The following is a 27,459-nucleotide window of genomic DNA, read 5'->3' as shown; positions in this document are numbered from 1 at the left end:
ATCATTCTTTTCTTTTTCAGCCATTCTGTTGTAGATTTGCTGGTGTGCCCAGTTTAGGTTGAACACATTTGGCTGTAGAATATTTTGGTATACAGAAGGGTACTCTGTGGCTGCAAAGCAAGCCCAAAACATCACACCTCCAGCACTATGCTTGACAGTTGGTAGGAGGTAGTTGTGCTGATATGCTGTGAATTATGGCCAAACATCTACTTTAAACTCATCTGTCCAAAGGACATTGTTCCACAAGTCTTGCAGTCTGTTCCGATCCATCTTTGCAAACCTAAGTTGTGTTGCTTTTTGCCTTGCCTTTTACAGACCTGTACCTGCAGGAGTTCAGATGCAATAACATTTATTATAATATTAATGCACATTATGAAGGAGCTTTTAAAAATAAAATAGAACCAAAATTATTAACTAAAGCATTTGCTTCATACAGTTACCCTTGTTCTAAAACCAGTTTTTCTAACCAGGAACAATAAAATATATAGAAGCTACATTTCTTAATCATATCTCAGTTTTATATTTTCCCACTTTGACCATTTGTGTAGCTTTTACATGGTCGTCTAAAATGAACAATGTTAATTATCACAACTATTCAGCATTTTACTGTTCCATGTTGGCAGATACACATTTATTTTGAACCTGTTTAACATCCTGCATTCAGACCGTGTCATTCTCTCCAGATAACCCCTGGATACATTTTGCAAGTAGAGTTTAAGGATCTTTAAGAAAACAGACATCAAAGGATGGAGTTGCATCGTGTAAAAACTTTGATAGTGAGCTGTATTGGAGATGCTATATTAACATATAGAAATACCACCAACTCAAACGCCATTTTCAGCATGATTAAGAGATTATTTACCGTAAGACCTATGCATGGATGAAATGGGTCACACTCGATGTAGTGTATTAACCCCTGATGTGACTGAGCCCAAGCAGCAGGCTCCTCCCCCTCGGTCTTCCTCCCAACTAATGAAGGCGGCACTGAGGCGGGACGCTCACTATCGGATGTTCTGGCAACAGGTTGTACTGGTAGCAGGGGATAGTTACCCCTATGTTATCGGTTCACTGAGTAGCACCTTCTCATCCCACCAGCATTGTTCAGCGCTGCTGCTTCTTGAAGGACTGTCAAATGCAAGATCCGTAAGTGAGGAGGATCATTCAGCATAAGGCTCATTTTTACAGGTGCAGTAAAATAACCATCTATGTGTTTGTCGTTGTTTTTTCTTTTTTTTTCTTTTTAAAAATTAAACCAAATGTGAATGAGATCTGTTTTGCTGATGAGGCATTTTACAACATTTGGGTTTGCGCAGATGGACACCTGTGGCTTTGTGATTGGATTTGGCAGCCGCCCTCTCGTGTTCGGCTTTTCCTGTTCTTGATAATGAGCTAAACAAAAAACAAACAAACCCCAAAACAAAGCCTTTTATTGTATGCTGTCAAGCGTTTTTGTTTGTTGGGTTTCTTTTAGGGGGGTTTTATGCTCTGTGTGCGCTCACAGCGCTGATGCGCGGGCTATAATCGGATCCTTCGGCGCTGCGTAAAGAGGATATGAGAGATTATTATGGCAGGTAAAAGCTACAAATAGGCTGCGACGACGTCTCGCTGGGAGGCAGGTGCGTCGGTTGTTTATCTTGTTGCTCCGCTCGTGGTCCCAGTGGCTCGTGGAAAAGGGAGAGAGAGGGAGGGGAAAAAACACAAGAATGTGGTTTCGACGCGCACCGATACTGACTGACCGGAAAGGTGGGTGTGACGCAATTAATCCACGAGTACACAGGTGCTTGGGTTCTATTTAATGGTTAAACTTCAAAACGATTATTTGTCGTATGAGTCAAGGTTTGTGAATTAAGTGTGCCGTGGAAATACAAAGCAGCCTTTGTAGCGCTTGGAGTAGACGGACGTGGCGGAAAAGTGGGATAAGCCTCATGACAGCTCACTAAAGTTTACAAGCTGTTCTAAAATCGAGTGTTTACTTGATTTTTGTCTTAAAATAAATTGCCCCAGAAATAGTCCTGACCTCAAATTTATGCTCCAAGCTCATTTTGAGGTGTTTGCATAAACATGCGCCTTTAACGAGGGAATATTATTACCATGTTGTTGCTATTTTAGACCACAGAACTGCCCCTTTCTTCTCCCAACACACAGCCCCAAAACTAGTTCTTCTCCTGTAGATAGTTTGATGTTTTTTGGCATCAAATTATTATTTTTCTCTTAGTGTAATCGTTTTAATTTGTGCGATTTTTACATAGGCTAGTTGTATAATGTAAATTATTTATTACAAGTTATGACCCACACAAAGCCATCCATGTGTGAATCGAGAAATACTGAGAAGATATTGCAAAACTACCAGAATAAAATCTTTTTTTTTTTTTTTTTGTTGGTGTGGTGGGGCTGGAGTGTTTTTAGGATTTGAATATCTCAGGGATGTCAGCTTACATCATAGCCCAGACTGGAGAAACTCTCCGTATCTCTCTGTTTCCTCCATGATAAATGTGTAAAACAGCAGAAAAGGGTCTGGTAGCTCATTGCAGACTCTTCTGTATTTATAATAAATATTTTTTTTTTGTCTATAATAGAAAGTTTCTATAGTAGATATTGGAAAACAGGAAGTGTCATTTAATTGTTTGTCTATTGTGCAACTATTTGGTGTTGCAATAATGGCAAAAAGGGAGGCCTTTATCATAGAAAAAGCTGTAAAATTAATGAAACTACAGTTAAAAGTTCAAAATCTATCCCTTTCTTCACATTCTCCAAAGCCCTCCACTGGGCTGGATTGGAGTTTCTGCTGGGCCAATCCTGGATTCCGAGCCTTATGTTTGACACCCCTGCTCTATAATATTATTTGGTGTACTTGGATATGTGTTTGGACTGCAGATGGTGGCTGAATCCGATACAAGCCGTCTTTTGTCTGATGAATTGCAAGAATAAAGAAAGAAGCTGGAATTTTAATGTGCAGAGATTTCAGATTTCAGCCACGTCACCAAACTGTTGTATCAAAACTCATCTCCTTAACATACTTGTGAACAAAAGAAACTGTAGAATAAAAATGAAGCTGATTGGGGTGCAGGAACAGCACCGGAGGAAAATTAGAAGAGTCGGCCGAGTGAGGAGAAAGGGACCAGAGATGGCTGATTGGCCAGTTTGGTGGCATTCCTGTGTCTGTTGACACAGCCAATCCTTGTGCATGAGAGAAACAGAGAGAGTATGAGAGGAGGTGAACCAGTTGTCGCCAAACAGTTCTCAGCTACTGGCTGGTTAACAACAGCTGTACAACAACTGAGCCTTTGTGTGAAGCCGAAATAGCCAAGAGAACATAAATACACCTGAGAGATTTCAGTGTGAGGGCTGAGCGCCTGGGCAATAATACAATAGGCATCTTCCCTTTAAAAAAAAAAAAAAAACTAAGCACAGATTTTGCTCAGGCATAGGCCATTGTTTTGACACACAACATGGTCTGAAAAACTGGTTGCTTGATGTTTGATTTATCTCGCCCCATATTCCCCACTTTGTCTAACAGTTTTTCCGCATGTGTAGGCTTTATTGTTGATGCTGTCCTCAATTTCTTTTAATCTGTTCTTATTATACAAATGCAAACCACGTGCAATGCTGAAAGGGAACGTCCGGAATCCTGAGAATGGTTTTAAGGGAAGCCAGAGTCCCTTTGATCTGCTAATCTAACCTCACTGGCGGTCGAGGTCCTGCGTGTTACACTGTAGCCAGCAGTCAAGGACGGTTACATTTTAATCAAAACGAGAGGACAAATGAGATGATGGTGAGATAAAATTAACATTAGGAGCACCTAAATACATGCAGGAGAAGGCAGAGAAGGGTTTTAATATGATCACATGCAATTTCATCTTTTTCGCTTGCAATGAGAGTGAGAGGAGCGATGCTTATTCACTCGACTACAACCAGATGGGGAATGCACAGCAGGTGGATGTGTGTATGCACAACCTTGCATATTAAAGTAAACAGTCTATGCCTGAGTGGCTCTGCTCTGAAGTTTGGTGGCAGGAGAGGGGGAGCCCATTCCTCGCATAGCCCCTTGTGTTTTATGCTCCGCGGAGCCTGGACAAAGGGAGGAGTATTCACCTTCTCATGGCGTTCATCGCCGAGGTCATTTGAGCTCATCAGACTGTAAAAGGTGGACTTGGTTAGGCTGTGCTCTTAATATTATGGCTGACTGAGTCACTTAAATTTAGTCTTTAAACCCAAAGTCGAGCTGCAATTCCAACCATCCTGAGCGCTGCGATGGATCTCTTTGTCAAGTTTGTAATATACACATTATCTTTGGTTTGACATTGAAAATAAGTTTCTGCAGTCATTTAGTGTTGCACTTCTATAAATTAAAGGTTGTAGCCCTGCAGCAGGTGGTGGTGTACCCCCCTTTCGTGCTGTGACAGCTGCCATAGGCTCCAGCCCAACCACAACTCTGAATTAGAGAAGTGTAAGAAGGATGAATAGACTCATATAAAGCTGAAAGACTCTCAAAAACAGCTTCTGTTAAAGCATGCACTTTCTCATATTGAATCAAATATCATCCTTTTGTTTGACCCTCCCTGATATTCCTCTCAAATACGAAGAGGGTGGCAGAATTTTTAACTTCCGAACCAGGATTCATTTCTCCTTCTAGAAAGTTTCTTCAGATGTGCAGAACCATTACAATAACTCGCAGACAGACGTTCATAGAGACTTAATGGTTAAAACTGGTGGATTAGATCTTTAACTTGATATTAAAACTTGTGTTTTAAATAAATTGTAGTGCTAACTGACAGAGTGGGGTTGAGTAGGTCCTTGTTCCACCTTTTTTTCTAAGTTTTAAATTAAAATAAGTCATTAAGATGCTGCATTGCACTCATAATCTGAATTGGAATCAACTGAATGACCCTCTTTTTCTATGTTGTTTGTTTTGTTAACATTTGTACAGAGTGTGACTGTATAAATAAGAGGCTATAAACCTCCAGGTGTCTCATACAGAATGCCTCCTGCAGTTTTTTTCCTTCTCACAATAGACACACCCTCTGGAAAAAAGTAGGCCTCGACCTGTACAAAGAGGTGCTGAGTGCCCCAGTGGCATATTTGGCATGGCACGAATACAATACAGTTCTTGCTGAGAAGGAATTCAACTTGTAGAGCAGCAAGAGAAGATGATAGTTTCATCAAGATATACGCGCAATGTGATATTTTTGCCCAGTCATAATGACTCCACCTGGGAAGAAGCAGGCAGTGTACACATCAACAAGAAAACAGACAATGAGAATTTAATCTTCTGGTGTGTGAGAAAGATTTTAAAAATGGCGTCAGCAGTTAGTCTTCCGTGTTCATGCAAAAATAAATGTCCTTGTTACTTGTTCCACTGAATCACCTGATTTGCATTCCTGCTTTTTTTACCCCTTGTTTGCTCAGGCTGCTTGCACCAAAAACCAGGAAGTGAGCATGAGTAGCCTGTCTGCTGACAGGAAGACGCCGGTGGATCATGGCGTTCAGATACGCTTCATCAAAGACCTCCATGACACAGGCGGCGTTTATCCTGATAAATCCAGGGGAAACAGTGCGGTGACTCCTTCCAACAAATATGGTGTGGCAGTGAGGGTTCAGGGTATCTCTGGGCAGCCTTACGTGGTCCTGAAGGATGGAGAGAAAGGCGACTCATACGGAGTTCAGTTAAAAACCCCCACCTCCAGCTCGGGGACACCGTCACCGTACAACAGCCTTCCAAAAATTAATAAAGTTCCGAAAGAATTTTTAAATCCCTACACACCTGCTGATAACTCATCACAGTCCCCTGTTTCCCCAGCAGAGGATGAGGATGGGGAAATTTTTGGGAGCCCTCTCAAAAGACCTCCAGGGGATGGTCAAGCAGGGACACAGGGCGAGGAGGAGAATGGGATGGGCAGAGAAAAACAGGTAGAGAAGCCGAAAGCTGAACACCTACTCAAAGCGACACCTAGTGAAACAGAGAAAAACACAGACTGGACAAGTAAAGGAACATATAACGAAGCAGGACTTAAACCTGTCAAATTTAACCCCGTGGGACCAAGAGGGGTAAACCAAACTGGCTCTGGTTTCACCGGCTCTTTGGGGAGGTACAGTGATAAGAAACCAAATCCAAATTCTTTGTCACAGTCATTCCCCGAACCTCCAGCATCAACTGACGAGGAGCCTGTCCCTGTAATCGACACCAACTCCCTGGCTCCCATCAACAAGCTCATCAGTAAGTTCAACAGTGGAACACCGGGTAGCGCCCAACAGACCAGGGGGCGCTCTGGAGCGAGGCAGCGGCTCGGATTTGAAGAGCGGAAAAGGTCCACGAGTCTTGACGCTCGAAAAGTTGTTGAGCCAGAAGTTTCCCTCCCCTCTCCAACACCGAATCCCTACGCTTCACCCCAGTTTACCTCCTCCAGCATTGAGATCAAGATCCAGGCTACTCCAGCAAGTAGCAGCCTCGGAAAGAGCCCTCGATCTGTTGCCAAGGTGACAGCCTTCGAGGCTCCCAAGTCAAATTTCAAGATACCAGAGAAGTTTAATGCCAAGAGCACACCTCCAACTATAGCAAAAAAGCCTGTAAGTAATAATGATGCAGAGCCTGAGCTCTTAGCAAGAATTGAGCTGTTTGTTTTGGGTTTATTTTCTCATCTTAACTGATTCTCTCTTTGAAGGAGACACTTCCTAGAAGTCAAAGTGCAGAGATCATGGGTGGGGGAGATACTCCAATCAAGCAAACTAGCTTCAACATCCTGAAAAACAGGTAATTAAAACTACATGATACATTTAAAAAATGCTCTACTTCTATTGTTTATGTGGCTTGTTTTAACAGATCGTTCATTTAACTGTGTCATATTGTATTAAAAAATAAGGTGTAGCTCTCTAAATTAGCGAAAGGCCACAGGTAAACTTTTTTCATTCTCTGTGTCTGATGTTTCCTTTGTAGCATCGGTGACAGTGAAGGATTCCTTAAACCAAAAGTCAGCCCCATTGCTGAAACAACTGGCAGCTTAAAGGTATGACACAGCCTGGGTTATCTAACCACAGAGAGTATAAACTATATGGACTATGGACATGGCCACAGGTGTATAAAATCATCCATCTATCCATGCAGTTTGCCTTTACAAACATTTGTGAAAGAACGGGTCATTCTAAACACTCAGTGAATAATGGTGTGCTGCTGTTATAGGATATCACCACTGCACCATTGCAACAACTCAGTTTGTGAAATCTCTTCCCTCCTGGATATTCCACGATCAGCTGTGGGTGGCGTTACTAAATGAGGCTCATTGTCATAGGCGATTTGTTTTGACCGCTCTCTTGTGTTCATGCTAGCTAAAGTGATTTAGCTTCATGGCCTTTGTGGGATTTTAAAATTGTAAAAAGAAAAAGAGATTTTGCAAAGTCCATCAGTTAGGTTTGCAGTGGTGAGGGGGAGGTCAGGCGGGAGTCTCTCTGGACTGTGATCTTCACAGTCGACACTGTGATGTGTAGAGAAAGTATAAAGGAGGTGGAGGTATGCGCTGGAGAGAAGAGGAATGAAAGTCAAGTCAGGATAGATGGGTGTGAATCAGATGGAGATAGATGGAAAGGAGAAGATGCAAAAAGCAGAGGCAGTAAAGGTGGATGAGTTTCAACACCTTGATCAACCATGCAAACGTACAGCGCAGAAGAGAGGTGATGAGGAGAGTGCAGGCAGGGTGGAGTGTGGAGATGAGTGTCAGGGGTAATTTGTGATGGAAGGATAGCTGCAAGAGCAGCAGATAAAGATGCTAAGAATTTTACTTTGAGTGATCCATATATATGAGATTATAAATGAGTGTATCAGCGAGACAGATGGTTTGGACATGTGATGCTGAATATTTTGGGGAAAAGATGCTGAAGATGGAGCTGCCAGGCAGGAGGAAAAGGGGACATCAAAGAGAAGATTCATGGATGTAGTGAAGATGAACATGCAGAGGGTTGGTGTGACAGAATAGGATGGTAGGGTTAGCATAAGATGATCCACTCCTAAAGGAGTGACTCCTAAAGGGAGCAGTCAGAAGAAGAAGAAGTAGGCCTTTCCTTTTATTCTAGTAATTTTTAACAGTAATCATGATAACATGAGTCAGAAAAGCAGTTACATGCTGGAGACACCCATGAACGCATTGTTTACACTCAGTAAAATACGACATCTTTCTACCATCCATAGTGTTTTCATATTCATATTTCATGAACACGATGAAGTGAAACTCAAGAAATCCAACCACGTCAACAACCCTTGAATGCTTGGATAATGTTTTTATGTTTACATCGAGGTGCCAGCAGTATTTTGTGGTTTTGTTTTGGGGATGTCTAACCTACATCTCAGAAAAAGTCAATTATCTTAATCCTGAAAGTATAAAAAGACATTATTCACATATATAATTAAAGGGAATTTATTTAGCTTTTAGTGTAGATGCAGCATGTTGGTTAGACAAATTGTCATCTCTGGGACGGGAGCTGTTTCTCCCTTCATCTTGCAGTGAAGCTAGCAGATGGTTGGCAGCCTGAAGTTTCTGTTTCATTCATCTTGTCTCCTCGATCCTCTTTTGGCAGGCCAAAAAACTTGAAAAGGAGCAGGCTGACTATTCCTCTCCCCGTCTTGGTGCCATGTTTGCTGCTTTGCGCTTCTTGTTACGCCTTATTGAAACAGATTGTTCCACACTTATGAGAACACACATGCTTCCTCCTTTAAATTAGCATCTTTTTGAATAAATCTGCATACAGAAATGATTCCTTTGTGGCCTTACCTTCTCATATTACATGCCCTTGATTATGTATGATCCCTTGTTATGTACTTCTCATTGTGCTTGTGACCATGGCTGCCTGTGAATTATTTTGCCCATCTTGTCTCTTGGCAACAATGCACCTGCAGAGGAAAGCTCAGTGTGGTGAGAGCGCAGTCATTGAGAGGCATCAATAATTGAGTTGGAGTGGAACCCTGCACCAGCTCGGGGTTGGCTCGCTGGATGGGACAGAGCCTCCTCTGAGGGGTCTCGTTGTAAAAACATATCCTTTTATTGTGACGTTAACCACACTGTCCACTTTAGTATATTGCTGTGGCTTTAGTGGCTTATTCTTCTTAGCAGAAGTCATCTCAGGCTCTTCAGCAGCTACTGAAAAATCCACAAACGGCATCAAGCCGTAGGATGAAAGGGTCTCCTTTTTTTTTTTTTTCAAGGCTATTTATTCTCCAGCTCTGCCTTTAAAGCAAAGTGCTGCTTTTGTCTGTATCAAACCTCAACATAAGATCAGAGCAGGGATACATGATTGTGTTTCCAGAGGGAGATATTTTTGATGCAACCAGTGTCCAGATTAAAACTGACTAATAATTAGCCTTAATAATTAGAAGTTTGTATTTTGAGCTGTATTGACTTTGTGACACTTCACTGTCAGCACCCTCGTGTCTGTGGCTTTCTCAAAGCGCTTGCGCTGTGTTTTGAGTGTTTTACTGTGGTGTTACCAGTTAATGCTTGTTAAAGGGAAACTTGTTGAGACTATACACTGACACCCTTTCGTCTGTGTTGGCTTACTCGAGTCTAACATTGCTAATGTATGCTTGCTTGTTTGCGTACAGTGTGAAAACTGTTGTCTGTTTGTTGACTCACAAAGGTCACATTCACATGTTGTGACCTGCTAAACCGATGAGTGAAGATTAGATTTTATTTACATTTCTAGAGAATTTTACTTCATACTGACAGACCACGTTCAATGAAAAAGGTGAAACTACTTGTCTTCGAGGTAACTAAGTTAACAAAGCCCCTGCTACAGATTGCAATGGTAACCCGCAGTCAGGTTTAGCTTTTTGGTCTGATCACTCAAGCCGCTAGCTTTGTCCACATGTCTTTTGTAGTGTAAACATTCATGTGCCCTGATGCTTTGCCATCACGGACGTAACAGGAAGATACACTCAGCAGCCACTTCATTATTAACACCTGTTCAGCCAGTCACATGTCAGCAACTCTGCATTTAGGCATGCAGACATGTTCAAGACGACCTGCTGAAATTCAAGCTGAGGATAAGAATGACTAAGAAAGGTGGTTTAAGTGACTTTGAGCTTGGCGAGGTTGCTGTTTGGCGTATTTCAGAAACTGCTGATCTGCTGGGATTTCCCCACACATGTCTCGGGTTTACAGAGAAAGAAAGAAAATATCCAGTGAGCTGCAGTTCTCTGTGTGAAAATATCTTGTTGATGCCACAGGTCATAGGAGAATGGACAGCCTGTTTCAAGCACATATCAGTGCAACAGTAACTCAAATAACCATTTGTTGCAACTAAGGTATGCACAGAAGATCATCTCTGAATACACCAAACATGAAGATGTGCTACTGCAGCAGAATACCACACCAGGTGCCACTCCTGTTAGACAGGAGCAGAAAACTGAGGCAACAATTCACCAAAACTGGACAACAATAGAGAAAAGAATGTTGCCTGATCTTATTTCTGCTGGTAAGGTCAGAGTTTGGCATAAGCCAGCTCGTGCTGAGTGTGTAATGGTGTGGAAAATTTTGTTGGCAGACTTTGAGGCCCTTAGTGCCTGCTGAGCATAATTTAAACACCACAGTGTAATGAGTATTGTTGTTGACCATGTCCATGCCTTCATGACCACACTGCGCCATCTTTTGATGGTTGCTTCCAGCACGTCACATCTCAAACTGTTTTCTTGAATATCACAGTGAGTGCACTGTACTCAAATGGCCTCCACAGTCACCAGATCTCAATCGAATACAGCACATTTGTGATGGAACGGGAGACTCATATCATGGAAGTGAAGCAAGAAAATCTGCAGCAACTGTGTGATGTTATCACGTCAATATGGACCAAAGTGTCTGAGGAATGTTTCCGGCACCTTGTTGAATCAGCGCCATGAAGAATTAAGGCAGCAAAAATAAAAACATACAGTGAGTGCACTGTACTCAATGCAGGATGTGTTTATCCATTTCGTCATCTGCCCTTTTTTTGAATCACAAATTCATTTTTCCTCCAAATGTCGACAGCTCGAATAGCCCGAACCTCCCAAACTTGCTCTTAAACACTTTCTTTCCTTTGCTGATGTTGAAATTACGAATGAATCGTTTCAACCCACAACATTAAAATAAATACAGGTCGTTACATAAGAAAAAGCTGTGTAAGTACCAGCTGTAATTCTTAAAGGTTTAAAATCTGAAAAGAGAAAAATCTTTTTCTTCTACATTGATACTTCCTGTGTTTTAGAGTCCAGAAGAATGATCTGGTCATTTAGGCAAGAAATGTATCAAGTGTGAGAAGAAAGTCTTTCTTTCTTTTACTATTATTTAACTAAATATGAACCGTTCGCTCTTTCGACCTTTCTACAATCACAGGACTACAACCTCTCAGAGGCTGAATGCCAGCTGTGAATACTGATGTGCAGTTGCATTTGAATGTTTTCAGGGACATGAGCATTAGGACAACATCTGGCTTTCAATAATTTCTTTTTTTTTTTTAAAAAGAAGTATTTTTTGCAAATTTGTCACACTTGAATGTTTCAGATCATTAGACACATAATATTATACAAAGATAAACCAAGTAAAAACAAAATATGTTTATATAAATGTTGATTTCACTTACTTAAGGAGAAGAGTTATCCAAGCCTACCTGGCCCTGTGTGATGTAATTGTAACTGTAATAATTTTGGCCCACTACTCTTGTTTTAATTCGGCCACACTGGAGGTTTTCGAGCATGAACATCCAGCAGTTCTTTAGATGTTGTTGTGGGTTCTTGTGTTGCCTCCTGTATAAGTCATCAATACACTTTTGTAATAATTGTAATAGGCCAGCTGCTCCTGTGAAGGTTCAGCGCTGTGCTTTTTCTCTCTTTCCTCCATTTGTAGATAACGGCTCTCACCGTGGTTCACTGGAGTCACAAAGCTTTAAAAATGGCTTTGTGAGCCTTTCCAAACTGATAGATGTCACTGACTTTGTTTCTCAGCTGTTTCTTTAGATCGTGGATTTGTTGCTTTTTCGGATCTTGTAAACTACTTGATTTTGTCAGGCAGGGTCTCTTTAAGTGATTCCTTGATTCAACGGGTCTGGTAGTAATCAGACCTGGGTGTGAAATGTGAAACTGAACTCAGTTTTCCCCAAAAATTTATTAATTCATGATTTAACAAGTGGGGCAATTACTTTTTTTTTTAAACGGGGCATCATTCAAAATCTCCATTTTGCTTTTACTCAGCTTAGCTTAACATAAATATTAAGATTTATCTACCACATCTTTAGGAACAAAAACAAGAAATTGGTAGATAAGTTTTATTCTATTTAGTGTTCTGAACTAAATGCAGGGTTAACATTATACATACCTCTAAAACTCCTAAACTTTTGAACTGTGGACCCAGCAAGAAAGGCTCTTTTTTTTTTTTTAAAGTTGTTAATACACATCATTATACAGCTGATGCAATTCATACAGAGTGCTCAGAAGAGCTTACTCTTATTCCCTTATTATTTTATCCTCTTTTAATTATCTTTTTGTGAGGATAGAGAGCAATGTCCCAGAACGGGATTATCTACAGTCTGTCCTGCGGGGGACGAGAAGAAAGTGAAAACAAAATATATCTTCATAATCAATGATAAGTAACAGAAATGTGAAAGAGTCCCCCGAGGAGCAGAACCGTCCGTGATCCTCGCTTTGTCTCTTTCTTCTCCGTGTGTGCGTCCTTGTAATGAGTGTGTAGGAGGATAAGAGGAGTTTCATGGGCAGGCAGGCTGCGCTTATTCCCCCTTTTTCACTGAGGAGGAGGCCTTTCCGAACGGCAGAGCGGTGTGGGCGAAGAGCGAGCTTTTTGCTGCTTCTCCGGCTCTTTTTCCCCCTGCAGCCTGTCAGAACGAGCTGCTTCTGTGGGGAGAGCGTCTGTGTTGACGATATCTGAGCGCACTGGCAGGGCTTGTTCTCCCAAAGATTTTCTGACTGTCAGAAACTAGGGCAAAGAATCCAAGCCAGAGGTTTTCTTTCAAAGGTTAAGATAATACAGAGTGCATAATGCATTGCGAGGCCGAAAGTGGCACTAGCTCCAGCCTTCCTCTTTGTGTTTGTCCCTTTGCTGTTTTCTCCTCGTCTTACCTTTAGTCTCTTCTTCTCCTTGTGTGTGTTTCATTTTCTGCAGAAGGAAGGATCTGATGGAAGCCTCAAAACAGGAAATCTTGAGGAACTTCAGGAGCAAATCAAACGCCTCAAAAAAGAACTGCAGCAAGCCCAGGAAGAGTAAGTGTGTGTGGTTTTAAAACAAAGCTCCAACTTTTTGCTTCTGTGCTGTTTTGGAGCATATTTTCACTGTTGCAGTACTGACTGCGTGTGTGTGTGTTTCAGACTGGCCGAGGAGCGTATCGCCAGAGAAATCGCAGAATCACGTCTGCACATGCTGGAAGATCAACTAGCTGAGCTTCAGGAAGAACTGAGGAGGGTTTCCGAAAACTCATCTCATTCAGACTCGATGCAGACGGTCAGGACGCTGCACAGTTACGCATGCACAAACAAACTCACCATTGCACCCACCTGAATGTGCCTTTTTTTTTTCCTCTCTGCAGGATGTGGCCGCTCTGCAGGCCCAGCTGGCTGAGGCCACCATGCTGCGCCAGCGTCTAGAAGATACGCTACGCCAGCGAGAGCGGGAGTTGACGGCCCTGAAGGGGGCACTAAAGGAGGAGGTGGAGTGCCACGACAAAGAGATGGAGAGTCTGAGGGAGCAGTACAGCCAGGATATGGAGGACCTGAGAAAAACCATGGAGCAGTTCACACAGGTGGATGCCTCTGTTGTTTATACGCAGATACGACGTCACAAAATATAGAAGCTGGAGCTCTGATTTTTCCAAACTGATCTCCTGAAGTGCACTCCTCACAAAAAAATACACATTACACCATTTTCTTTTCCAACAAATCTTAAAATGAAATTCCTTTAGAAGATTACTCTACAGATGTCAGACTTGTTTTAGTTGCGAAAACGATTAACACTGAAACTAGAGATGAAAGCAATTAAAACTCTGCAGCTGAGAGTCATCAGGGGGCTGTCTTTAAAAAATAAATCATAAATTTGTCAGGAAATACTGGAGCTGTTTGATGTGAGGTCTGTGATCTCTGCATGATTATCAGCGTCCTTAGAAATACGTCTAAATTAAGACTTTTCCATCACCAGCTGTATGATTTTTGGCTGAATTTCTTGAGTGTAGTCTGACCTGACGAGCTCTGGAAGAGAGATTTTATTTTGGTCAGTTAAAAACTAGAAACATCACTAGAAACAAAGAGTTAATGACACACTTGTAAGTGCCAATTTAAGAACAATAGGTTAACTATTAACTGTTTAAGCATTCCTCTTTTATCACAAAGTCAACCTTCTTCACAAAGATAGATGCTTCAGGCAATAAACTCTGACTGTGATGGAAACAAAAAAAACATGTGCACTCGCTTTATCAATGAGCAAAATCAGCACATTTCCGTCTGTACTTTCATAGTGAAAAATGTGAAACAGTGTCCTTTTTTATTTCTATTTCATTTCTACTTTGATCTTCCTTGTGATGCTGCTTCAGTGTCACACCAAGAGACTACAGATTACAAGATAATTTGCCTCTTCCTCCCTTGAGCCCTCTGTGCCAGGTCCAGGCAATATCTGTTATGAAAATGGAGCAAGTACCTTTATGGGGGGGGGGACGTGCCCCACTACTGGAGCTGCCTACAGTGGATCTAACATTTGTTGTCTTTGATTATCTGAAGGTTCAAGCTTGGCAGGCTGTCATTGAGAGTTTTTAGAGGACGATTAATAAAATCACTTTTCTTTAGTTAATGTATCACTAAAAATAGGCAGTTTGCTAATAACAACTAAGAGATTTACTGTTTTACATAATTCTCCCGCTCGTTTCGGATCCATACGACGAGGGTTAGCATTTGGGCCATGTTGACAAAGAAGGAAATAAACTCTCTGGTTACAGGAAAACCTGCAATGCAGCAATCACAGTGAAAGTTTCTCTGTTTCCGATCACTGAGTGGATTTTTTTTTTTCTTGTGACATCACAGTCATACGCAATTTCTTGGTACAATTGTCTTGGGAGAACAATCAGGTTATGCCTGTCAGGTAGTTTGTGTCCTGCATGAATTATTAAGGTGATGTTAACTTGTGCTTTGATGTTTTATCTGCCCCTCATTCACCCAGGCTTTATCTTGCCATTCGGTTTAATGCAGTCAGTGTTCAAACCAGGAGTCAGGGTATCACAAGGTCAGACTGAGCTTGGTGTGCAGAGTTAGAGAAAGAGAATTTTACTGCTTGTGATTGCAGAGTGAAACTTTTCTAGCTGAATTTTTGGTAAAGTTTCTGTTTCCACCAGCCGACTGTTTCTGGGGTGCTGCGGGGTGTGGTGAAGAGGAAATCTGAAGAATATATGTATATACAGAAATAGATCATTATGCAGATTTAGGGGAAAGTAGCAGCAGTGTCAGAATAAAAAAGTGTAACAGACAGCCAGAGAGCAGGAAGTAAGCAGACAAAGCTGGCAGTTGCTTTTGATGAGGTGATTGATTTGGCGAGCGGAGGATTAAAGCAGTTGAATCGCTGTTTACACTGACTGCACAGTACCGACCGTACAGCACCCTGTCATGTTTACCTGATATATTATGGTGATATTTCTTATGTAGTATTCTTCAGACGTGGGATGCTTGTTGTTGAAGGTGCGAGCTGAAAGATCTGTTGTTTTCTTTTTGAGTTTTTTTCTAATCCTGCGGGCTGAACATTTGTCAGAAATTTTTTTTAAAAGAAAATGTGATAGATTTGAGTGCGTTAGTTCCTTTTGAATCACTTGCTTTAACGTGTCACGATAATGAGGAGGAAATGAATGTGAGGACCAAAAGCATTTTAAACGCTCACTTTCACATCTCTAAAATGAAACTCTGTGTGCGTTTCCGTGCGCCTCAGTCTCAGGAGCAGATCGAAGAGGAGAGGGAGAGGGTGAACGCCTCCGTGTTGACACTAGAGCAAGAGCTGGAGAGCTGGAGAGATCAGGGAGAGCAGTGGAAGACGGAGCTGGAGGCCACCACGCAGGAGCTGCAAACGACCAAAGAGGAGTTAGTATCACAAGTCCTTCTTTGACATAAATGCATATATGATCGATCACCTCAGTGAACAGCAACAAAGACATATTTGTAAACCTATTAAAAAGCATGAATATGCATGCTGGTAGAACATGTTTCAGCTTTGGTCATGCATTAGAAACACTCTGTCACTGTCACATTTCATATTTCAAATGGGGAACTGGTTCAAATCATCTGCACTGCTCACTGAAAACTTTACAACATCCTGTGAAAAGAGCTCTCTATGCCTCAGTCTAATAATATTATATTTCTCCAGAGTTATTTTTAATGCCTGCCATGTTTCACTTGGCTTTTCATTTGGCAGGAACGAGGTGAACCCCAGCAGCCAAACGTGAGAGAGAAAATTAGTCTTGCTATGTTTGGTTTGAGTAGTGTAGATTTAGCCTGGTTTCAATGAAAACTTGAGATCCACTCCCTGAAATTCACCTGTAAGGCTCCCATCAGAGTGGATTCTGTATCTGATGATGTCTGATTCGATCATTAGATCAGTGAACCCAACTTTACTAAACAACTTTCCCCTGCTCATCCTCACTATCCTCATAATTTTTCTGTTTGCTGATGAAATTCTTCTTCCTTTAAATAAATAAATAAGCAAATGATGAATTGCAGTTTCGTGTGCAATCTTAGAATCTGAGAGTTTTGTGGTTGTGGTGATTTCATAGTAACTTTTACTCCCTTGTGCTTTGTTTGTTGCTTGCGGTTGCTGTTTTTGTGCAGCGTTTTACCCGAGCTGTGTGCATATGTGTATTTCATTTATTTATTTTTTTAATGGCCTTGCTGTTTATAAAGTGACTCTCTTTCTTTTCATAGCTTGCAAAAATCTCATTTGGAAAAGGAAGACTTGGAGGGTGAGCTAAAGGATCTTCAGGATTCATTGCTTGCCAAGAAGAACCAAACGTCTGCGTCTGATGATAACCGTTCTTTAGCAGAGGTAATTCAGCAAAGATTATGCTCAGTGTGTGGGTGAAATGCAGGAGCTCATCTCCTTTGTTTTACAGTATGTTTTACTCCCTCTTTTTTTTTTTCCCTTTAATGTGTCGCAGCAGCAGTGTGGATGTGGGCTTTTGCTCTTTTTCTTTAAATTTTCCTGCAGACAGACATGCTCACACTCATATGCCTCTTATTAATACATTATTATGCACCCTGGCACATTCCTCTCACTCACTCACTCACACACATTATCCATCTCTGATTGCCCGTCCCTAGGAGCTTCGGTGTTGCCATAACGACCTGAAGAGGGCTCGCACCGATCTGGACAAACAAAGAGGTCAGCTGGACGAGAAAATCGAGGCACTTCAAGCTCTGAAGAAGGCGAGCGGAGAGAAAGAGGCCGCGCTTCAGTCCGAGATCACCAAGTTGAAGGAGCAATTTCAGAAAGACAAGACTGAGCTGGAAAAGGCACTCGAGAAGGCAAAGGAGGTGAAGCATCATCTGAATTGTAGAAACGAACCAAGAGTCTTACAGCATAAAATTAAGGAATCCTGCACCATTTGATGTTTAAAAATAATGCAGATATGGAAGTTTCTCTTTAGATTTTAAAAAATAACAGGAAAAGTGTAGGCATAATGAGCATGTTCGACACAGAAAATAAAGCTTCAGTTTCTGTCTTCTCTCTGCTTTGATGCACTCCTGTCTACAGTCGTCAGCTGGTGCAGGAAGTACTGTGGTGGACCACGGCAACAACAACCTGGAGCTCCAAGAGACAAACAGTCGCCTGAGGGAAAGGCTGGCCCGCATGGTACTGCTCAAAAAGCGGCTACACTCCACAGCTGTACACACAAGCAAAATTATGTAAACACATATACTGCACAAGAACAAAAGAAGTGTCCTCCCACACAGACACTATATTCAACCAAGTGATGTGAAAAGAATTACACTAAAAAAAAAATCCCCTTTAAGCACATAAGGCTTAGAAATCCCCCTGGGATGAATTTGCTTAAGATGAGCATTGTGGATTGTGCTGTATGTTGACTGGAACAGCTGTGTATTCCAGCTGTTTAAAGAGCTGTAATCTGTGTGTGGAGCAGTCTTTCACAAATCTGTAGACAGAATCAATGCACAGCAGTTTATCAAATATGCAGACAAACTGGACTTTTTGTGCAGTCGTCACGTTAATGCTTCAAGTGCAGAACTTCGATTTTAATTCTGCTTTAAATATGAAAGCTTTTTATTATTTGTCATTCTCCTTGTTTTGTATGCCAACCAAATTTAATAACTTATTACAAGCCCAAATTATAAATTAAACACAAGGATTTATTCCTTTTTTTGGCCCAGTGCAAGTCTTGACTTGTAATACAGTTTGTTTGAGTAATAAAAAGACAATTTAGTCTATCTGCTGTGTTCATAGCTTGATATGCTCCCCAGACAAAGCTTCACTCCAGCATGCCTCGGAGCCCGGGGGACGAGGATGCCGTGGAAGCCCTGGAGGATGAGAACCGCTCCCTGAAGTCTCAGCTGGAGGAGGCCAAGAGAGGAGCCGCCCGCCTGAGCAAGGAGAGGGACGAGCTGGTCCGACGGTTGGAGGACCGAGACATGGAGAGGGAGGCGCTGAGGAGGGGCAAAAGCGAACTGGAGGAGCAGAAGAGGCAGCTGGATCGAGCGGTTGAAAAGCTTAACAAAGAGGTGTGAAAGAGTTATGGATGGTCAGATGGAGATGTCATTTTCTCGAGTCTTTCTTAATTCTGTCTCACTCTCAGGTGGAGCTGATGATGGGAGATTCTCGTCACTCGGTAACCAACCTGCAGATACAGTTTGATGAATACAGGGAACGCTCGAGGAAGGACCTGCTGGAGGCGCAGCGCAGCAGTAAGGACAGGCTGGCCGAGCTGCAGAGGGCTCAGACCAACCTGAAGACCCAGCAAGAAGAGGTGAGGAAAGATGGCTCTAGAAATGTACAGGGTGGTAGCTTCCACTGCTGCTTAGCTGACACAGTAGAGGTGGGCAGATCACTGCTATTGCTATCAGATAGATACTTTCTATCCTCTAAGTTCAGTATGTAGCAAATTATCTAGGAAATTATTGTTTGGAAATGAAAAAATACACCTCAGACATTCACTATAAAAAATGTCTCAACCTTTTCCTGTTGACTGTTACTATTTGATTTGAAGCCTACAGCACATTTAAACAACAGAAGTTGACCTAAAGTTCTTTACAGACACATTTACATTTCAAGTCTCCAAAGATTTCAGTTTCAAACGATGATTAAAAGCTGAAAGGTCTCTTTTGTTGCGTTAACTAATTATTGTGGAAAGTAAAAATCATAGTGATTTAAACCAATGATTCATCTGATAAATCACAACACACTGCTCTCTCCTACATGAGCTGCCTTAATTGGTTAAAAGTATTGGCATCTGTGTCGCTATCGGTTTTGGCAATAACCTGTATAACCCTGTGTTTATTTGGTATTGGATTAATACCAAAATTTACAGTATGACACGGAGCTGTGACACATGTGTAAGCAAGTAACAATGAAAGAGCTGGATTCCATCGTCTCATTGGTGGATGTGAATCTTCCCTCCCTCCAAATGGTTGATATTTTTCACGTGTTTTCATCAAACAAGTCTTGTATACACATTTTAATCTATTTAAACCTATTTGCCTCTCAGCATCCCTGCCTGACTGTCTGTCTGTTTCTGAGTGTGGACATTCAGTAATAGTAACACAGACACATTTTTGAGTCAGTTATCTGCTTCTATGTGAGGTTATACTGCAGTTCAAATTAAAACCATCACAGTTTCAAGTCTTTCAGCTACCACTCACACTTTAAAGCTGCCTTAAAACCCTGCCTTAGTGGATTTTTTCATCAAATATTGACTGCTATTTGTCTTCAGTTTTCTTAGCCAGCCTATTTATCTCCAACTTTATAGCAGCAAGTGAGTCCAGCAGTAGCAACAATCCCACTGCGGTTTCTCCAAGAACTGCATAGTCCAGTCTTAGTGTCTAATATGTTTTTGCTGAAGAGTCGCAATTACTTATATGGGGCATAATATAGATCAAAGAATATGGAGGAAAAAATGTGGTGAGATACTGAAGCTGTTGAAACTTTAAATAGAAATTTATGGAAACATCACATTCGCAGAAGGTACATTTAAGTTTCTCACAGTGAAGAAGTGCGGATTCTAAAATGAGCAGCCATGCCCATTAAACTTTGAGGTAAGCCTGGAGGGAGTTATGAAGGCAAAAAAAAACAGAGAGAAAGGGGAAAGAAAAAATCCATGAAAATAGAAAATTTCATAAATAATACTTTGTATCTTTTATCCAGGTTTCTCGTCTGAAGAAGGAGCTGCTGACGTGCAGTGAGGAGAGAGACAGCGCTCAGCTGGAGAGAGACCTGCTCAACAACCGCCTCAAACACTTGGAGAGCGAGTTCGAAGCAGAAAAGAGCACGCACACTGACCGTGCCCGGGAGGTCAGAGGTCTGGAGGTAAGGCTTCAAGGTCAAAGGTTATAACCCCGGAGTTATGGAGGGGATTAAGGGGTGGGTCAAAAAATGGAGATCAAGTGTTACAAGTGGTTTGGGAGTCATGCACGGGATGTCGAGGTGTCAAGTGGCTTTGAGAGAAATGTGAATATGCGTCACTACACATTTACTTACTTACGTGTGTGTGTGTGTGTGTGTGTGTGTGTGTGTGTGTGTGTGTGTGTGTGTGTGTGTGTGTGTGTGTGTGTGTGTGTGTGTGTGTTCGTGTTCACAGGATAAAATTAAAACCCTGGAGATCGAGCTGGATGAGGAGAAGAGTAATGTGGAGCTTTTGAACGATCGCATTAGCAGAAGCCGAGATCAGGTGCGACATACATTTGAATACACATGCAAATAAGCAGGAGACATTTCACTGTAATATATATTTCATAACTTAACCTGCTCACTTTATCTACATATGATTATGGGGGTTTTTTTCTCAGGTTGACCAGCTTCGTTCAGAGCTCATGCAGGAGCGTTCAGCCAGACATGACCTGGAAATGGACAAGAGTGCACTGGAGAGACAGGTGCGCACGTACACAGATCTTTAAAATGGCTTCTTACAAAATATGTGGCTTGCTAGTTGTCACACTGTCACTCTGCTTGCAGATGAAGGAACTAAAGTCTCGTGTGGCAGACATGGAGGGACAGCCTCGACCCTTGGCTGGAATCACACTTCTAGAAACCAAAATTCAAGAGTTAGAGGAGAAACTACACAGTGAAGAAAGGTATGACTAAACAGGTCATTTTTGAGCACTATTAATGACGTTCACTATGCAATCACTAAAACACTTGAGGGGGAGAATAAATGTTTTTAACTGCCAATGCATACAGAATAAAAAAAATTTTATGTCAAAGAATGACGTGGTTCATTCTGAATTTCTACGTGCAGAGAGAAGGCCACTATCCAGGCTTCTCAGAGGCGGACGGAGAGAAAGCTGAAGGAGCTAAACGCCACATTAGACCAGGAGAGGAGCCAGTACGTTGAGCAGAGAGATCAGGTAAATATGAGGATTTGCATGCTCATTCGCTTTAGTGTTTGCTTTCTTTTTTGCTTTTTGCTCTGATACTCAAACGGGATATAACCATTTAAAGAAACAGATTCACATTTAATTGCTTCCTTACATCATCACTAATCTCATCTGCACACCTCCCGACCCAAACCCAACCTCACTCGGGTGCTAAAATGCTCCCTGACCTCTCTCATCCCGCCTATATGTTACCTCAGCCTTCATAGCTGTTGTCACTCCCTTACGAACCCACACATCCAGTGATGCTGATGCCTTTAACCCCCAGCCCTACTCCTTCCTTGCATCACCTCCTCTGTCCCCCTTTAACCCCCGTCCTCTCCCTCTCCATCCCCAGTTGACGCTGCGCGTGAAAGCCTTGAAGCGTCAAGTCGACGAGAGCGAGTTAGAGGTGGAGCGCTTGGAGGGAGTCCGCCGTAAAGTTCTCAGGGACTTGGAAGAGCAGCGGGAGCTGCAGGAAGCACTGCAGGCCAAAGTGACAACGCTGGAGAGTGAATTAAAGTAGGCCTTCTCCTTCGTCACTATGAAATAATGTGGATTTCTACATGACTCGTGTGTATAAATGCTCTTTGCACTAGGTGGCACTGTGTAGTTACCAGCTGAACAGTTAGTCAGTCTAAATGGATTTTCTGTTGCTTTCTTTCTCTCAGGCGGAAGTCGCAGCAGGCACATCGCTCGACTCTGTCCTCCTCTGCTTTAAGCTCTGAGGACGAGGACGGTTTCTATGACAGCAAAATCTCCTCTGAATGAGAGTCCTGAACAAGAGCGACCCACACACCTCCAACTGCTAAATGACAGTGACCACTAGCATGACAAGACCACAAAACTTTTTTACTCTTGAGCATAAACACATTTTCTTGTATGAGGTTCGACTTGTCCCAAAGTTATGTTTCCCTTGTGTCTTTTCAACTTTAAGCTTTAAACCTGCTGTGTTGCTGAGCTTTCCAACACTGTGCAGAAAGATTATCTGAAAATTTCATGTAGCCAGCACATTCTCAAAATGTCAACAAACCACTGAAGCTGTGTCTGAAACCAAATCCAGAACACAGCTTGTGTAACTGGAGTTTTGCCATCAGCGGGTCATTTGTCGGCTGTCAAACGACAGCGAGATGACAGCAACGCAAAAGGACGACATAACAAAACAAAAGGGAGCACGACAAGTCAGAACAGCATCAAACAACAGCATCAAACAGCAAGATGTTTGAATTGAAACGGCGTGACGTGGCCATAATTTTGGCACATAACGAGCCTCGTATGTGCACAGAAATGTATTCAAGTCCTCAGTTTTGTGAAGTCATTTGCGCCTCTCAGTTGGTTTTATTTTCAGTTCGGCGGTCCAGTCCAGAGGCGGGCGGCCGTGATCATTACACTGCATTTTTGAGCCTTCCGATGTGATTACGATCATGCCAGTGCTGCCACGTTTTATCATTCGCGATCTTTCGTTTCTCTTTTACATCGAGAAGAATTTACAGCTGCTGCAGATTTCTACTTATTGTGCATTAGGTTGTGTTCTCAAGAAACGTCTTTACTGTGTTTCTACAATAATTACTGTTTATTACAGCGCTAGTATCTGACATTGTGGTACCGTTTATGTTCCCATCGTACGGTAGATGTGTAGTTTCATATCACAAACCAAGAAACAAAAAGGCTTTGTTTGCTTCTGCATGTTAAGTTACTTCTTGTCAGTGTTTGAAGCTCTTAGTGTTTCTTTGTGTATCCAAAGTGATGTAATGTGTAATGTTTAGTTTTTTGTTTTACTTTGAATGTGACTATTACAGGCAACTTAATCTGAGCCTTCATTTTTACACTGGCTAGCCGAGCATACCTGAAGACAATCAAGTACACATACAGCACTTTGTAGCTTCAAAGATTAAACTTTTCCCCGTGATGCTTTTCTACTCCACCCATCGTATTTCTCATGCGGTTTCATGTGCATGTCTTCACTCAGATGCCTTAAAAACGAGACCCATATTTTTATTTTAATTGCTGCATGTGTTCTGTTTATAAGCTGCTGCTGTAATGATTTAAATAGTGTTTTATATGCTTGCCTTTGCTTGTGTCTTCCTCTATTCGTCTCCTGTTGGAAGAGAAGCAGATTTCCTACTCTTTTTTTTTTTTTGCACCAGGTTGTTCTAAATGTTGCTTTTAGTCTCCTAAAAATATTTTATTGGTGTTGTTTATAACACGTTAAACATGTTACGTTTGTGACAAATTTGTTTATACTGGGGTAATTCAGTAACAATGGTGTTAAAGTTGAGATGAGTTTATTAAGCTGACATATGGTACAAAACTTTGTAAGGTTCCCAACATTTTGTGTACAATAAAATAAAGAATATGAACCTTGCTGCTTTTATTTCATAATGTAAATCTTCTACACTCTACCTATGTTTCCATATTTTTACTGCAATGATTTCAAAAGCCTGTAAACTCTGCAGGTAAAATGTTAAAAGAAAAGATACCGGAGGCATTTTAAACATTTATTACAGACATTAGAAAGATGCAGAAAATACGTCGGAGAAACATGCTAGAAAGATTTGTATTCAAATTGTAATTTGGAACCATGTGTTTGAGAGTTAAAAGATATGGCATAGCCTTTTTAAGTGGTAAAACAATAATTAGGTGCTCATAGACTTCCTGCTATCATTCCCCTTAGTCCTTTGGTTCTGCATAAGCTCTGATGAAGAGAAAATACAGACTTTATCTTGTTTTTTCTAAAATAGTATCAGGTGGACATCATCCAGAAATACTCTGTGTAGTATAAACTATTCTTTGTGATACCATCACCAAGGAACAGGGAAATATGAAAATATGGCACTAAAACAAAACTGCCGGAAGATATTTTGAGTGAACAGAATCAGGCTGCTGAGGCCTGATAATATTCTAGGATTTACAAAAACAACAAAAAATGAGTGAAACATCATAAATGGAGATACAGCATATAAGGCAAATACAAGAAAGCTGCCTAATAGAGTTCCAGCTGTGTTGAAGAATAACGGTGGCCATACCAATGATTGACTTTCAAGCTCTTTGGAATTGTACAGACCCTGTAATTGCTTTAAGTAGTCTTTGGGAATATTTCTCCAGACTTCTTGAAGGACATTCAAAGCTCTTCTTTGGATGTTGGCTGCTTAGACCAGTTATTGGCAATTATGCTTGTAATTTGACATAGCTCAGAATTTTCTTCAGCAGCCACACTTCCACTGAGACCATTTCTGATTAGGCTTCAACAGACAGTAGATGGATCAACTGAAGGCCCAGATGTATCTCTTAGATTCTGTGTCAGGTCTTTGCTTTTCCTATTTCAAGATATGACTGATATTGTTCATCAGCTGTAGATATTTTTTAGGCGTGCGGCGCCATCTTTTGTCCCCTGCTTTTCAATGTATTCATGCTTTTAAGGACACACTGCAGACAATGCAGAGATATACCAAGGTTTTACCTAACAGCTGTTTGGGAATGACCTTGATAAATCCAATGAGATATGAGATGAGAAACAGAGATGATTCAAGACTTTTGCACAGTACTCCATATGAATATATTAGTACATCTTCAGGCCTTTAGCATTAGAAACCTCATAATACACATTTATGTTTACATTTTTTATATGCTATAATTTCTGCTGTGCTGTGTGAGGCATACTAAAGTAAGGCTTTATTGTGATTTATCTCTGTCATTTCCTCCTGTAAGGAAGTCGAGAGTTAAGGAGACACCAGCACACTACTCACACTACTAAACCATATTTATGAAAGCTGGCTGGTTGGTACCAGACTGCACTAAATGCTATTAATGTTTCATTGTTTAAACCAAACTAAGAAGCAGTGTGGACAGTTCTTCATACCCGTGTGTGCTGCATATGGGAGGAGTTAACTTCCCTACCAATAAAATGTTCCTCATTCCAAGAGAGCCACAAAATTAACCAGTTATGTAAATTTATATACAGTATCAAACATGGTAATGATGCTTATAAATTAGGATGAATTGTTTGTAAGAGACACTTGATTGTTTTCAGTGTATCAGGTATCAGTGAAACCTTGGGAAAAGTTCAAAACTTTGTCCAGCACAGCGGTAAAGGAAACACGAATTTAAATGTAAATATTTCAGGTTCAAAGGCACAGGCAGAGACTCACAGGTAAAGTAATGTTATTCTGGAACTTTGCACTTACAACGGAAACAGGAATACAAGATCAAGGCTTGCCGCTGGCCCGCTGTTCTCTCTGCAAAGCAGGTTTTAGACCACTTCCTCTTCCTCCCCAGTGAAGCAGGTCTGATGTTTAATCAATGGGGCATCAAAACATTCCCTCACTAACAATTACAGAATAAAAGCGGATGAACTGGCTTGTACAGGACACCTCAGCCTGTTCTCACTCCCGAGGCATAATACACTGACGATTTGTCAAATCCGGAGGAGTTCCTGAGGAACGCGAAAGGTGACCTTCCGCGTTCTTATGCTACGCATGGGTTACGGATGAAATCCAGCAGAATGAGCTCCCGCGGTAATACTCAAGTGTTTTCTGATTTAAGTAAAACGAACATACATATGTAGATTCATTCCAAACAGTTCTCCTGTTTCCTCATTATTACACAATGACTACCATCGTCTTGCAGCCGAAATCAAGACCAGCAAATGCTTTGGTGGGCCTGTGTTAAGTGTAGTCTCAGTTTCCTGTTCTTCGCTAACAGGAGGGGCACCCGGTGTGGTCTTCTGCTGCTGTAGACCATCCGCTCTTCAGAAATGCTCTTCTGCATACCTTAGTTGTAACAAGTGGTATTTGTGTTACTCTTGCCTTCATATCAGGTTGAAGCAGCCTGGCCATTATCCCATGACCTCTGGCATCAAAGACATTTTCACCCAGAGAAATAACTCCAGCTCACTCAGTGTTTTCTCTTTTTCTGAACATTCAGTGAAAACTCCAGAAATGGTTGTGTGTGAAAATCCCAGTAGATCAGCAAGTTCTAAGATACTGAGGTGAGCCAGCGAGCCCAGCTGGCACCAACAATCATGCCAAGTCATTTAAATCACCTTTCTTCCTCATTCTGATGCTAGCTTTGAACTTCAGCGGGTCGTCTTAGCCATATCTACGTGTCTAAATGCACTGAGTTGCTGCCGTGTGGTTGGCTAATTGGATATTTGTGTTAAACAAAAGTTGAACAGTTGAACAGGTGTACCTAATGAGGTGGCCGGTGAGTGTAGAAGTCAGGGAGTTTGAGAGAACATTCACATTCTTGTTTAAACTTGAGGGGGTGATTATTTCACAAGAAGAAACTAATTATTTTCCAAATCAAACTTATTTAAAATCATAAATGACTCTGCAGAATAAGTGCTATGAAGATGAGATCATAATCCACTATCAAATGTCAAGTATCAGTGTCTTCCCCTGAAGATATTATATGATATTCTCTCTCTTCTCTGAATAGCTCAGCTGAGTCTTTCTTTTAGCTCTGGCTAAGTTTTCTTCCTAGAGACTCAGCCTGTAATCCTAAGGTGGTTTACTGTAATTACCAAAGACATCAAGCTGTTCCAGGGACTCCACTTCTTTAAACGTCTGTGTCTTTCTCCTTAGTGAAGAAAGGCAGGCTTAGTTTTTCCATTTTTTTTTTGTTTTGTTAATGTACTATCCTCAAATTAGAACCAGTGAAGCTGACTGGATACACTTAATGATAGAGCCTTTGTCTGAACGCTTAAGTGTAAATAAATTACGCAACTGCACATCATATAATTTTCTGCATTTAAAATAGGAGTGGCATGAAAATAGATCAGCGAGCTGCGAGAAAGTAAGAGGCATCGTTTACAAGCGCTAGTTGTAATTATATGGAGCGCTTCTCCTCATCTAAGTACATAACATCAAAGGAATTTATAGTACCAGTGAGAACATGTA

The 27,459-nt window shown here is 41.4% G+C and overlaps 1 protein-coding gene across 2 annotated transcripts; it reads left to right on the top strand.

Moving 5' to 3' along the window:
- Positions 1-1,011: 1,011 nt before the first annotated feature.
- cgnb (cingulin b) lies at positions 1,012-23,917 on the top strand. 2 transcript variants are annotated; one of them, XM_080862958.1, is made up of 20 exons: positions 1,012-1,185; positions 5,407-6,564; positions 6,660-6,748; positions 6,932-7,001; positions 13,128-13,225; positions 13,331-13,463; positions 13,549-13,761; positions 15,921-16,069; positions 16,907-17,027; positions 17,303-17,515; positions 17,736-17,834; positions 18,461-18,718; positions 18,793-18,963; positions 20,358-20,519; positions 20,791-20,880; positions 20,999-21,082; positions 21,165-21,283; positions 21,448-21,556; positions 21,921-22,084; positions 22,234-23,917. In XM_080862958.1, the coding sequence occupies exons 2-20, from the start codon at positions 5,437-5,439 to the stop codon at positions 22,331-22,333; spliced, it is 3,570 nt and encodes a 1,189-aa protein (XP_080719084.1). In that variant the 5' UTR covers positions 1,012-1,185; positions 5,407-5,436; the 3' UTR covers positions 22,334-23,917. The 2 variants fall into 2 exon arrangements, with proteins under 2 accessions (XP_080719084.1, XP_080719085.1); XM_080862959.1 differs by lacking the exon at positions 1,012-1,185 and adding an exon at positions 1,722-1,743.
- Positions 23,918-27,459: the final 3,542 nt, after the last annotated feature.

This window comes from Rhamphochromis sp. 'chilingali' (assembly GCF_963969265.1).
Source record: "Rhamphochromis sp. 'chilingali' genome assembly, chromosome: 17".
NCBI lineage: Eukaryota > Metazoa > Chordata > Actinopteri > Cichliformes > Cichlidae > Rhamphochromis > Rhamphochromis sp. 'chilingali'.
The sequence above is the reverse complement of the archived record's forward strand: the minus strand, read 5'-3'. Positions and strand labels throughout refer to the sequence as shown.

Bases quoted from the DNA above. Each gene is read 5' to 3' on its own strand.
- cgnb (XM_080862958.1), top strand. From the start codon at position 5,437: ATGAGTAGCCTGTCTGCTGACAGGAAGACGCCGGTGGATCATGGCGTT. The intron at 20,520-20,790 runs GTAAGGCTTCAA...TCGTGTTCACAG, and splicing joins GGGAGGTCAGAGGTCTGGAG to GATAAAATTAAAACCCTGGA. The intron at 21,083-21,164 runs GTGCGCACGTAC...CTCTGCTTGCAG, and splicing joins AGAGTGCACTGGAGAGACAG to ATGAAGGAACTAAAGTCTCG.